At 35.5% G+C, this 13656-nt stretch overlaps 1 protein-coding gene across 12 annotated transcripts in view; it reads right to left on the bottom strand.

Annotated features, from left to right (window-relative positions):
• The window catches only part of ADAM3 (ADAM metallopeptidase domain 3), a 94412-nt gene that overhangs the window by 21337 nt on the left and 59419 nt on the right, over positions 1–13656 (bottom strand). For all 12 annotated transcript variants that reach the window (XR_014828677.1, XM_084997906.1, XM_084997907.1 and 9 more), the window contains 4 exon segments: positions 13387–13477; positions 12931–13123; positions 3181–3267; positions 1254–1368 (listed from right to left, as the gene is read on the bottom strand). Coding sequence is in view for 11 of the 12 variants with exons in the window: in XM_084997906.1 (XP_084854032.1) it covers positions 1254–1368; positions 3181–3267; positions 12931–13123; positions 13387–13477 (486 nt within the window). In the remaining variant the exon portion in view is untranslated.

The raw sequence follows: 13656 nt of genomic DNA, 5'->3' as shown, positions 1-13656 counted from the left end.
CCTTTCAACAGCAGAGTTAACTTTAAAGATGCAACACTGTTGTGAAGTAGCATGTCACAATAGTTAACATCCTCAGAATATACAGACTACATAATAAAACTGTCACCTATTCTAGAATTTAACAATACCTATTGTAACTGAGCAGAACCCTATGGTGCCTTCCTGGTGTAGGCCTTCTCCCATATCCTCTGCTTTAACTCCTCTCTGAAGCATCTAGATAACAGTGACCCGACGTGGCTCTGTGGTTAATGAACCCAACTGGTATCCATGAGGATGCAGGAACAATCCCTGGCCTCGCTCAGTGGATTAAGGATCTGGCATTGCCATGGGCTGTGGTGTAGGTTGCAAATTCGGCTCGGACCCCTTGTCGTTGTGGTTGTGGTGTAGGCTGGCAACTACAGCTCCGATTGGACCCCTAGCCTGGGAACTTCCATATGCCATGGTTGAGGGCCTAAAAAGGCTAAAAAATTAAAATAAAATAAATAAAAATGCTTTACAAATTTAGTTCAGGAATGTGAGATATTTTGGGAGCACAAAATATTGTGAGATATTTTGTGTCCTTGAATGGCCTGCAATAAACTTTTCTCTGCTCCAAACTCTGACATTTTGGTGTGGCCTCACTGTGTGACAGTTACATGAATTTGTACTAACACTATTTAGAAATTGCTGCTGTGTAAATAGAAAATTCCTGGGAACCATTGCTAAAACTAAGACAAGGTCTATTAAAGTGTTCATTTCTAGATTTAAATTAAAACCATACACAAAATTTTTATCGACAGTGTGATCTAGACCTGTGCCGTCTAATACAGCAGCTACTAGCCACAAGTAAGTACTTAAATTTAAATTGAATCTGGAGTTCCCATTTCGGCTCAGTGGTAACAAATTTGACTCATATCCAGGAGTACACAGGTTTAATCCCTGGCTCCACTCAGCGGGTTAAGGATCAGCATTGCCATGAACTGCAGTGTAGGTCACAGATGTGGCTTGGATCTGGTGTTGCTGTGACTGTGATGTAAGCCAGCGGCTACAGCTCCGATTGGACCCCTAGCCTGGGTACTCCCATATGCCACAGGCGCAGCCCTAAAAAGACAAAAGAAAATAAATAAATAAAATTTATATAAAGTGATATAAAAAGGAAATTTTGGTTCCTTAGTTGCACTATCCACATGTCGGGTGCTCAAAAGCCACACGGACCGTGGGGATGTATGATATTTTTATAAATGCAGAAAGCTCTCAGTGATTTAGATACTAACCTTCCAAAATCCAAAACCCATCATCAATGCTTCCTCCTGGCGATGAGGGTGATGGTTCACATGCTGGAGGAGCATATCCAGCATCACAGTGACAATTGAGCTGAGTATTGCAAACCTAAAACCAAAACTAACTTTAAAAAGAGTATTTTATGTACAATATAGAAATTTAAACATTATTTGTTACTTTAGGTCAATATAAGTTATTAAAGTACTATAATTTAGTATATTATAGGTGGTTTTTACATTAATGTGATAAGTAATTTAAAAAATAAAAATATAATAATTTATTTTCAAATTTATTGTCAAATCTCTACGACATTTTCAAATGTCGTAGAGATTTTCTCTTATTTATCTCTTGTACTTTTAAATAAAAGTATATTCCGATACAACTGAAATGCCTTATTCTAGAAAAGCATAAGGATTATGAAGCTAGAAATTATAAAATACTGTGAGTTTGAATATACCATGAATTGTGCTAATTTAAAAAATCAGCAGTGATAAGAGTCAATTTTTACCAAAAAAAAAAAAAAATGAGGAAAAACTAAAGGAAGAGGTTGGCTTAATCAGACACAGTTAGCAAAATTTATTTTGCTAGAAATGGGAAGCCTGGAAAATATGTATAAATGTGATCTGATGGGTGAATTGAAAGAAGAACCAAAACCAAACAAAGAACCTAGAAATAGTTTCATTAAAAACTTGATAAGGCATTAATTTAAATTAAATAAGAAAGGAAAGAAACAGAAAAGGAAATGTCAATAATAGGACATGTAAGTGATCTGGGAGAAGAATTTGATAAAAGACACAGACAGGTCACTTTTTTTCCTAGGCTACTATGTAAAATATGAAGCTTTGCTATGGCAGGAGATACTAGCCATAAAGTTAAAGCCAAATGCATGCATGGAGGTGAGATAGGAAATAGATGGGTCCCAGGTTTAGCAACTAGAATCTGTCCCCTGTGGACAGACACTTCAAAATAAAGATTATGGCAGAAGCAAAGACAAGCTGAGTCCTGCTTGGATAAAAGAAAAACAGGTCACTTATTTCTCATTCTTGGGGTCAAAGAGACCTTCAGAACTACACATGTACAGAAAAGTCCTGAGGGGTCAGAGAAGGGAGGGGGCGCCAGCCCATAGAACATCCTGTCAACTTCCTAGAGACCTGGTACTGGAATCTATCTTAGCTAAAAGATGCACACGCACACAGACAAGGGCCCTGAGTCAGGCTAAATATGGACTCAAGGCCAGATGAAGCAAGATGATTGGCCAGAGGAAGCCCAGAAGGACTGTCCCCATGCAAGTGATTTAAACCACCTCCAAAGGTGAATGTACAACAGCATCACTGTACCACTACTTAACAATAGTTAAAAATTTATGTACAATAGTTAAAATTTATATTATCTGAAAGTCCATCTTCAAATATAGTATGGAAGAGACATGCGGGGAAACTCAATGAAGCTATTCAATGATGAAGCAGATCAGAATGAACAGAAAACAACTCCTATAAAAATATTAGATTATAAGTAATATGTGTAATATAAATATATTGTGTGAATGTTTAAATATTTTCTACACCTCATATAATTTTCTTTTTGTCTTTTTAGGGCTGCACCTGCGGCATATGGAAGTTCCCAGGCTAGGTGCCCAATCAGAGCTGTAGCTGCTGGCTTATGCCACAGCCACAGCAATGCCAGATCTGAACCACATCTGTGACCTACACCACAGCTCATGGTAACGCCAGATCCTTAACCCACTGAGCGAGGCCAAGGATCGATTCCACATCCTCATGGATACTAGCCAAGTTCGCTAGTGCTGAGCCACGATAGAAACTCCCTACACCTCGTATACTTTTACGCATTATTACACTGAAAAGTGTTATTGACATGGATCAAAATAACTATTATTAAAAATAGATTAACCATTGTACATACCCCATGTCCACGGCATTGTGCTGTGGAGTTACAGTTTGGTCTTTGTACGTAGTCACTGATATTTGTGCAAGATCCTCTCATACAAAACTAAAATATTAAAACAACAAACAACAACAAAATTTTAAATGTAAAATCAGGAATTGAACAACTGTGTTAGGTATGAAAATTAGGTGCACAAGATATAAATACTTAAGATGAATCTGCATTTCACATATACTCATTTTAATAAGGGAACTTGGAGTCAAATGGTATGTTGTTACCTAATCAAATATCAGATTTTGAAAATCAAAAACTGTTATTCCCTTGAAGGAGCAGAACTGTGCATTTATTGATATTAAATAGTATAAGTACAAATATAGCCAACCTGTATTGACCATTTGCAATGAGCTAGGATCTGTCTTCACTTTTTCTATGCATTTTTATAACATATACTCATATTGACCTTGTGAAGGAGCTATGTTAATCCTCATAGTTAATAAGAATTAAATGTATACTTTTAAGGTCATGGCACCAGTGACTGACAGAGCCAATATTCAGTACAAGAATTACTTTACTCATAGAGCCCAATGATCAATGCTCATCAAAACCAGTGTTCCCGTCATTTTTACTTTTTACTTTTTCCAACTTTACTGACAATCTCTCTTAAATTTTGCATCATTAGCAAAGTGACCTTGAAAAATTTATTTCATCCTTCCATACCTCACTTTATCTGTCCTTGAATTTAGAGTAATAATTATAACTAATAGGTTATGGACATGAAGTAGCTTGTTATGCATAAAGGAATAAAAGCCATGCTTAGCACATAGTAAAATGCTCACTAAATACAGGATATTATTTTGAGTATCTATCTATTTAATCTAATTTCTATGTAGACTTTATGTTAATATTTGTCTATCCAAATTTCACTTTAGTTTGAGTATCTTTGAGAGAATCTACTAAGACTACCTGATGAATTTTCTTAAATATGTCATAGAATACTCACTATCTGATGAATAGTCTAAAAAAAATCATTATTTTCTATCACCATCACTAATTAAGAAAAGAACAAATATCAGTTTGTTTATTAACTGAAAGTGCTTTGATGAAACCAGCAAGAATAACACCAGAATTATCTGTCCACAAAATTATTTTAATTCTAGTGCTCCTTAAACATTGTAATTGAAGCAACAATAAACTAGTCACACTTCTTTGGGTTGTTTTTAGGGGACAAATAGCCATGAAAATTTAAGAACCATTCTTCTGAGATAATTTCCTTCATCCAAACAGATGAAATCGTAGCTGGATCTTTTATAACAACAGGAAAAGCAAGGGACAGTATGAAAATACTCAGCTTTTGTCAATGGCTGGGATGATGTTTTGAATATTAACTATCATATAAGATCCCATCTTTAAATAAGAGACAATATAGTGTCCTAGAAGAAATCATATCTCAGTTAAAAAAAATAAATAAATCACTGACTTAAAACTATTTCCTGAGGAGAAAAGTGTGGATTATGTAAGCATATTTTCATACCATTCTGTGTATAAGAATGGATAGGAGAATGCAATTAAGATGGCAGAGTAGAAGGACTTAACCTCACCTTCTTTCATGGAAACACCAAAATTACAACCAACTGCTGAAGAACCATCAACAAAATACTCTGAGGGAAACAAAGACTCTACTCTAGGAGGGTGCAACAAGCTTTCATGTACACTGGGTCCCAGGGAAAAGCAGACACTCCAGAAGAATCTGGGTCAGAGGATCTCCTGGGAAAAAGGGGGCTTCTATGGCTCCCCTTGGGGAAGGATATTGGAGGAAGAGACCTTGGGTATAATCATGAGTGTGAACTCCTCTGGAGGTAGCCATTTTGGAAAAATCTGGTCCCATCCATCAGGGCTGAGAAGTCCCAGGCCAAACAACCAACAGAGTGAGAACACAGCCCCACCCATCTGCAAACAGGCTGTCTCTGATCATAGCCAGAGACAAAGCCCCACCCACCAGAGTGATAATAATCAGCTCCACCTACCAGTGGGCAAGCACCAGTCCCTCCCATAAGGAAGCCTGCAACAAGCCCTTGTACCAACTTTACCAACAAGGTGGTAGGCACCCGAAGCAAGAGATGTTACAACCCTATAGCCTGAAAAAAGGAGACCCACACAAAAATCTATACAAAATGAAAAGGCAGAGAAATATGACACAGGTGATGGAACAAGAAAAAAGCTCAGAAAGATGGCTAAGTGTTTTGAGGATTAGCCTCCATGAAAAAGACATTAAGTAAAGATAGTAAAGATGATTCAAGGTCTTTGGGAAAAACTGGAGCCAAAGTTTGATAAATTACAAGAAATACTAACCAAAGAAAGAGAAGTTTTAAGGATAAGAAAGCAGAGATTCAAAATACAATAACAAAAAAAAAAAAATTCACTAGAAGGAACCAGTAGCAGAATATAGTAGGCAAAAGAAGGAATAAGTGAAGTGGTAGACAGACTGGTGGAAATTACTGATATAGAACAGAAGAAAGAAGAAAGAATGAAAAGAAATAAAGACAGTCTAAGAGTGCTCTGGGACAAGTTTAAATGCACCAACATCCACATTATAGGAGTGCCAGAAGGAGAAGAGAGAGAGAAATTCCTGGAGAAAATATATAAAGAGGTAATAGCTGAAAACTTCCCTAATATGTGGAAAGATTCACTTACTCAAATCTAGGAAGCACAATGAACACCATATAAAATAAACCCAAGGAGGAACACCCTGAGACACATATTAATTAAACTGACCAAAATTAAAGACAAAGATAAAATACTGAAAGTAGCTAGAGAAAAGCAACAAATAACATACAAGGGAACCCTGATAAGTTTATCAGCTATTTTTTCAGCAGAAACTCTGCAGGCCAGAAGAGAGTGACATAATATACTTAACGTGATGAAAGGAAAAAATTTCCAACCAAGAATATTCTACTCAGCAAGGTTCTCATTCAGATCTGAAGAAGAAATCAAAAGCTTTACAGACAGCAAAAGCTAAGAGAATTCAGTACCACTAAATCAGCTTTATGACAAATACTAAAGGAATGTCTCTAGGTAGAAAAGGAAACAGCTAAAAATAGTAAAATTACAAATGAGAAGGCTTACCAGTAAAGGGAAATATAGTAAAGGCAGGAAATCATCCACACACAAATATGCTACCAAAACCAGAAATCATGAGAAAAGAAGGGTACAAAGGCAGGACATTGGAGATGCATTTGCAATTAAAAGACCAACAACTTAAAACAATCATATATATATATATATATAGTCATCAAACCACAAGAGAAGAGAACAAGAGAAGAAAGGAAGAAAAAAGACCAACAAAACAAATCCAAAACAATTAACAAAATGGCAGTAATAACATACATATCAATAATTAACCTAAATGTAAATGATCTAAATGCTCCAATCCAAAGACAGAGACTGGCTGAATAGATACAAAAACAAAACCCACATGTACTCTGTCTTCAAGAGACCCATTTCAGTTCTAAGGACTCCTACGAACTGGAAGTGAGAGGATGGAAGAAGATATTCCATGTAAATGGAAATCAAAAGAGAGCTGCAGTGGCTATATTCATATCAGACAAAATAGACCTTAAAATAAAGAATGTTTGTTACAAGGGACAAAGAAAATCATTATATAATGAACAAAGGATCAATCCAAAAAAAGATATAACAATCGTAAATACATACGCACCCAACATAGGAACACCTCAATATATGAGATGACTGCTAACAGCCTTAAGAGGAGAAATCTCCAATAACACAATAATAGTGAGGAACTTTAACACCCCACTTATAGCAATGGACACATCATTTGGACAGAAAATCGACAAGGAAAAAAAGGCCTTAAATGATGCATTAGATCTGATGGACTTAATAGATATTTATAGAATATTCCATCCAAAAGCAGAAGAATACACATTCTTCTCAAGTGCACACAGAACATTCTCTAGGATATATCACATTCTTGGCCACAAATCAAGCCTTGAAAAATTAAAAAAAAAAAACTTGAATCATATCAAGCATCTTTTCCAACCACGATGCTGTAAAAGTAGAAATCAACAACAAGAAAAAAAAACTGCAAAAAACACAAACACATGGCAACTAAACAACATGCTACTAAACAACCAATGGATCACTTAATAAATCAAAGAGGAAATTTTAAAATGTCTAGAAGCAAATGACAATGAAGACACAAGGATCAAGACCTGTGGGATACAGCAAAAGCAGTTTTAAGAGGAAAGTTTACAGCAGTACAAGCTTACACAGGGAAACAAGAAAGATCTCAAATAAACAACCTAACTTTGCACCTAAAGCAACTATATGAAGAAAAAACAAAACCCAAAGTTAGCAGAAGGAAAGAAATCATAAAGATCAGAGCAGAAATAAATGAAATAGAAAGGAAGGGAACAATAGAAATGATTAATGAAACTAAAAGCTGCTTCTTTGAAAAGATCAACAAAATTGATAAACCCTTAGCCAGACTCATCAAGAACAAAAGAGAGAGGACTCAAATCAATAAAATTAGAAATGAAAAAGATGTTATAATAGATATCACAGAACTACAAAGGATCATAAGAGACTACTACAAGCAAATATACATCAATAAAATGGACAACCTTGAAGCAATGGACAAATTCTTAGAAAGGTACACTCTTTCAAAACTAAACCAGGAAGAAATAGAAAAGATGACTGCACCAATCACAAGTACTGAAATTGAAACTGTGATTAAAAAACTTCCAACAAACAAAAGGCCAGGACCAGATAGCTTAACAGACAAATTCTATCAAAAATTTAGAGGAGAATTAACACTTACCCTCTGAAACTATTCCAAAAAATTGCAGAAGAAGGAACACTCCAAAACTTATTCTATGAGGCCATATCACCCTGATACTAAAACCAGACAAAAAAGTAAATTACAGGCCAACATCACTGTTGAACATAAATGCAAAAATCTTCTACAAAATACTAGCTAACTGTATCCAGCAATACCTTAATAGGATCATATACCTTTTCGCCAAGGATCAATGGGATTTATCCCAGAGATACAAGGATTTTTCAATATATGCAAATCAATTAGTGTGATAAACCATATTTACAAACTGAAGAATAAAAACCACATGATCCTCTCAATAGATGCAGAAAAAGATTTTGACAAAATCCAACACCCGTTCCTATAAAAAAAAAACAAAAAACAAAAAAACTTCAGAAACTTGGCATTGAGGGAACCTATCCCAACATAATAAAGGCCATATATGAAAAACCCACACCTAACATCATTCTCAACGGTGAAAAGCTGAAGGAATTCCCTCTAAGTTCAGGAATAAGACAAGGATGCTGCTCTTGCCACTTCTTTTCAACACAGCTTTGGAAATCCTAGCCATGGCAATCAGAGAAGAAAAAGAAATAAAAGGAATCCAAATTTGAAAAGAAGAAGTAAAACTATCATTGTTTACAGATGGCATTTTACTATACTTAGAAAATTCTAAAGATGCTACCAGAAAACTGTTAGAGCTCATCAAGGAATCTGGTTAAGTTGCAGGATACAAAATTAATACATAGAAATAGATTTAATTTCTATATACTAACAACAAAAGATCAGAAAAGGAAATCAGGGAAACAATCCCATTTACTATCACATCAAAAAGAATAAACTATCTAGGAATAAAGTTATTTAAAGAGACCAAAAAAAAAAAAAAACCAAAAAAATTGTACTCTGAAAACTATAAGACACTGATGAAGGAAGGCAAAGATGACACAGATGGGAAGATATACCATGCTTTTGGATTGAAGAATCAACATTGTCAATATGACTATATTACCCAAGGCAATCTGCAGATTCAGTGCAATCTCTATCAAATTACCAATGGCATTTTTCACTGAACTAGAACAAAAAAATTTTAATTTGTATGGAAACAAAAAAGACACCAAATAGCCAAAGCAATATTGAAAAGAAAAAGCAGAACTGGAGGAATCAGCCTCCCTTCAAACTATACTACAAAGCTACAGTCATCAAAACTGTATGTTACTGCCACAAAAACAGAAATATAGATCAATGGAACAGGATAGAAAGCCCAGAAATAAACCCACGCACCTAGAGTCAACTAATCTACGACAAAGGAGGCAAGACTAAACAACGGAGAAAAGACAGTCTCTTCAGTAAGTGGTGCTGGGAAAACTGGACAGCTACATATAAAAGAATTAAATTAGAACATTCCCTAACACCATACACAAAAATAAACTCAAAATTGATTAAAGACCTAAATGTAAGACCAGATGGATACTCTAAAACTCTTAGAGGAAAACACAGGCTGGACACTCTCTGGCAAAAAATTGTGGCAATATCTTCCCAATTCCACTTCCTAAAGTAATGACAATAAAAACAAAAGTAAACAAATGGCACCTAATTAAACAAATGGGACCTAATTAAAATTCAAAGTTTTTGCATAGCAAAGGAAACTGTAAACAAAACATAAAGACAACGCACAGAATAGGAGAAAATATTTGCAAATGAAGTGACTGATAAGGGATTAATGTCCAAAATGTATAAACACCTCCTACAGTTCAATATCAAAAGAACAAACAACTCCACTAAAAAATGGGCAGAAGATCTAAACAGACATTTTTCCAAAGAAGACATACAGATGGCCAAAATACACATGAAAATATGCTCAACATCATTAATTACTAGAGAAATGCAAATCAAAACTACTGAGTTACTAGCTTACACCAGCCATAATGGCCATCATCAAAAAGCCTACAAACAATAAATGCTGTAGAGGGTGCAAACCCTCTTACACTGTGGGTGGGAATATACACTGGTGCAACCACAATAAAAACACTATGGAGGTTCCTCTAAATACTAAAAATATAATTACCATCTGATCCAGCAATTCCACTCTTGGGCATCTATCTGGAGAAAACCATGATTCAAAAAGATACACTTGTACTCCAGTATTCAATGAAGCACTATATACAACAGCAAAGACATGGAAGCAATCTAATTGTCTATCGCCAGAGGAATGGATAAAGAATATGTGGTACATACATACAAAGGAATTGTGAAATTATTACTTGTCCATATAAAAGAATTAAAAAATGCCATTTGCAGCAACATGGATGGACCTACAGATTGTCATACTAAGTAAAGTTAGTCAGATAGTGAGTGACAAATATCATATACCACTAATATATGGAATCTAAAAAGAAAAAAGGCTACAAATGAACTTATTTGCAGAACAGAAACAGACTCACAGCCTTTGAAAAACTTACGGTTACCAAAGAGAACAGGTCAGGAGAGGGAGAGGTGGACTGGGGATTTGGGATGTAAATGTTCTAAAATTAGGTTGTGATGAAAGTTGCACAATTATAATAAAATTCATTGAATTATTTAAAAAAATAAAATGGGCTAAAAAAAGAATGGGTAAGGAAAAAACAATTTTATTTATTCATTCATTGATTAGCTTATCTATTTTTGGACAATTATATGTCCCGGACATTGTTTTTTGAAGTTTTAAATGAATGTCCTCAGATGAACTTAATGTCTCTTACTTACTTGTGGTATGATCAGCTTGATAAACTCCTGTCCTGTCTTATAAATAGTTTAATGAAGCCTTCTATCACAACCAATATTAAGCAAATTCACTTTAATGGAATATTACCTATCTCTGATATATTATTCACCCAATATATTACAGTATTAAACTTAGTATTTACTTATAATTTTTATCATAACTAATAAGGAAGACATACTCCTCTTCATGTTGATAAATAATAAAAACTCACGCCTCTTTTTCTCTCTTGTCTTTCCTATCAATCAACAGATTGATTTTTAAAAGGACCCACATTTAATGAGAATGTGGTAAAGAAACCTTTTCTTTCTAACCTCTCTGAAAACAACTGAACACTGTAGAATAACAAATGAAAATAAGGTACATCCTTGATGAATTTTTAAAATAACCACAGAATGAGTCCAATTCAAATTCACAGGTGTGGTGCCCCCCACAGTGCCTCTCTTTCCCAATAAATGAGAGTAAAGGAAAATCAGAGACAGGCAATTAGAACTTCCTGGGATTTGAAATAAAATGAAGGTCACTGTTGGATGAAAGGAAGTGAGAAAGCAACTACGTGGAACACGGTGGCAAAGGAGAGAACCTAGTTGATTAGCCTCACAACATACTAGAGGAGCTGCAGCCTCAGAGTCCTAAGGAAAAAACAGAATGAAGAGCTGAAAGGACAAGATTGAAAAGGGTGGCCACAGTGTGGAATGATCAATGGAAGCCTATCTGCAAAACCACAGAACTAGTTAGTTCTCCATATTCACTACTCACCTCTCCCTTTATCTCAGTTACAGGACACCCTCAGCACAGTATTTTTATCCCAAGGGAGAAAAATTAGAAGAGTATTTTATTTCTTAAAGCAATTGAATTCATGGCGATTACAGAATTTGGGCTTCTGCAGTGGTGTGTCCTCTAGAATAGGCACTCTCCAATTAAACTACTGGTAGTACCAAGGTCTAAAGGCCAGCTTCTGAAATAGACCGTCACGTTGTTAGAGCAGGAAGAGAACTAGTTATCAACAGGAAGGTAGACATGGCCCAAGTGGCAGGAAACTAGACAGAACATCTTTCCCATTGGTGGGATAAGTTTACTGTTTGCTTCCATTTTTCTTATTTTTCATGTCTTTAAACTCTGTTTTGTTTGTTTGTTTGTTTTGTTTTGTTTTGTTTTGTTTTAAGGCAGCACCCACGGCCTCTGGAAGTTCCCAGGCTAGGGGTCCAACTGGAGCTTCAGCTGCCAGCCTACCCCACAGCCACAGCAATGCCAGATTGGAGTTGCGCCTGTGGCCTACACCACAGCAGTGGCAACACTTGATCCTTAACCCACTGAGTGAAGCCAGGGATCAAACCCACAACCTTGCAGACACTGTTGGGTTCTTAACCCACTGAGCCACAATAGGAGCTCCCTGTTTTATTCTTATGGCTTAAGAAAGGCAATTTTTAATAAGTATATTATGCTTTTAGAAAAAGAATTAGGGAAGTAGGCTAATGAGTAAATATATGTTTTACTTTCTTTACAACCAAATTAACTCTCTGTTGTTGCTACTATTCAGGTTGTTCTGACCTGCTTTTTGAATGTCTTATTTGATAATTTTTTCTTCCATTTTCTCACACAAATTATTGCACACCAGATTCTGGCCTAAGGAAGAGGTTAAGTGAGATACTCAAGTGTATCTCACTTTAAATACCTATAGTAAAATTCATTATGAAAAGTGACACATAATAAAGCAAGTGTTTCTTTGATCAACAGAAATTTTGCCTTTTAGGGCTTAAGATCAGGATGCAGTAAACAAAATGGTACCAATTACAAATAAAAAATCTTGGCGTTCCTGTCATGGCACAGAGGAAATGAATCCGACTAGTATTCATGAGGATGCGGGTTGAATCCCCAGCCTCATTCAGTGGGTCAAGGATCCAGCATTGCCATGAGCTATGGTATGTAGGTCTCAGATGCGGCTTGGATCCCGCACTGCTGTGGCTGTGGTGTAGGCTGGCAGTGGTAGTTCCAATTCGACCCCTAGACAGGGAATTTCCATATGCCACAGGTGCGGCTCTAAAAAGAAAAAAATTAAAATTAAAAATAAATAAAAAATAAAAAATCTTAAGCTCTCTCATTCTCAATCTTGCTCTTACACACACACAGACACACACACACACCACATATAACATCAAGAAAAAATTTTATTTACCTGTTTTGGACCACACATAGTGCCATCCCATGTATAGGTAAAATCCTCCGGTAAATTTACTGGTGTCGAATTTCTTAGTTGTGCAGATACACATAAAAGGCCTTTATAGTAAGTATACTGAGTATCAAAATTTTTAAATGGCACTACTTCTGAACGCATCCAGGTACAAACTATCTTTCCACAACCCAAATCCCTGTTATATAAGACAGAGAAAATTACTCATGTGTTACCTAGTAACACAATATATTGCTTAATAGTTCAAAATATGAAGACAATTTATAATTTTATTATGATCATAACACCAAGGTTATTCAGAACACACATCACCTTATGAAGTACAACATGTAAGTTTAACTTTATATACTACAGTCATCTCTCATTTGTACTGATTCTTTGTAGTATATACGCTTACACATACACAGCATTTGGAAAATGTATATTTTCTTAAATACACACCGATAACGACAAAATCGACCACGACAGTTTCCAAAGTTATCTGTTTGGCCATTCACATGTTGTGAACATAGATCAGAACCTCCCCTTGCAACTGAAAATATAGATAAAGTTTCAATTACTCATCTCAAAAAACATTAAAAACTAAAAATGGTAATATTTATATAGAGACATCGAGACAACAAAGCCCAATCAATGTCATCGACTATAAATTTTAGGTGCCATCTACTGGCTATACATGAAGGAGAAATACTAAACATACATACTTGAGAA

The sequence above is a fragment of the Sus scrofa genome, chromosome 15 (genome assembly GCF_054392235.1).
Source record: "Sus scrofa isolate SSC_HxYL_T2T_F1_AM1 chromosome 15, Sscrofa_HxYL_maternal_Yorkshire_Landrace_v2.0, whole genome shotgun sequence".
Classification (NCBI taxonomy): Eukaryota; Metazoa; Chordata; class Mammalia; order Artiodactyla; family Suidae; genus Sus; species Sus scrofa.
This window is presented reverse-complemented; position numbering and strand designations above follow the sequence as displayed.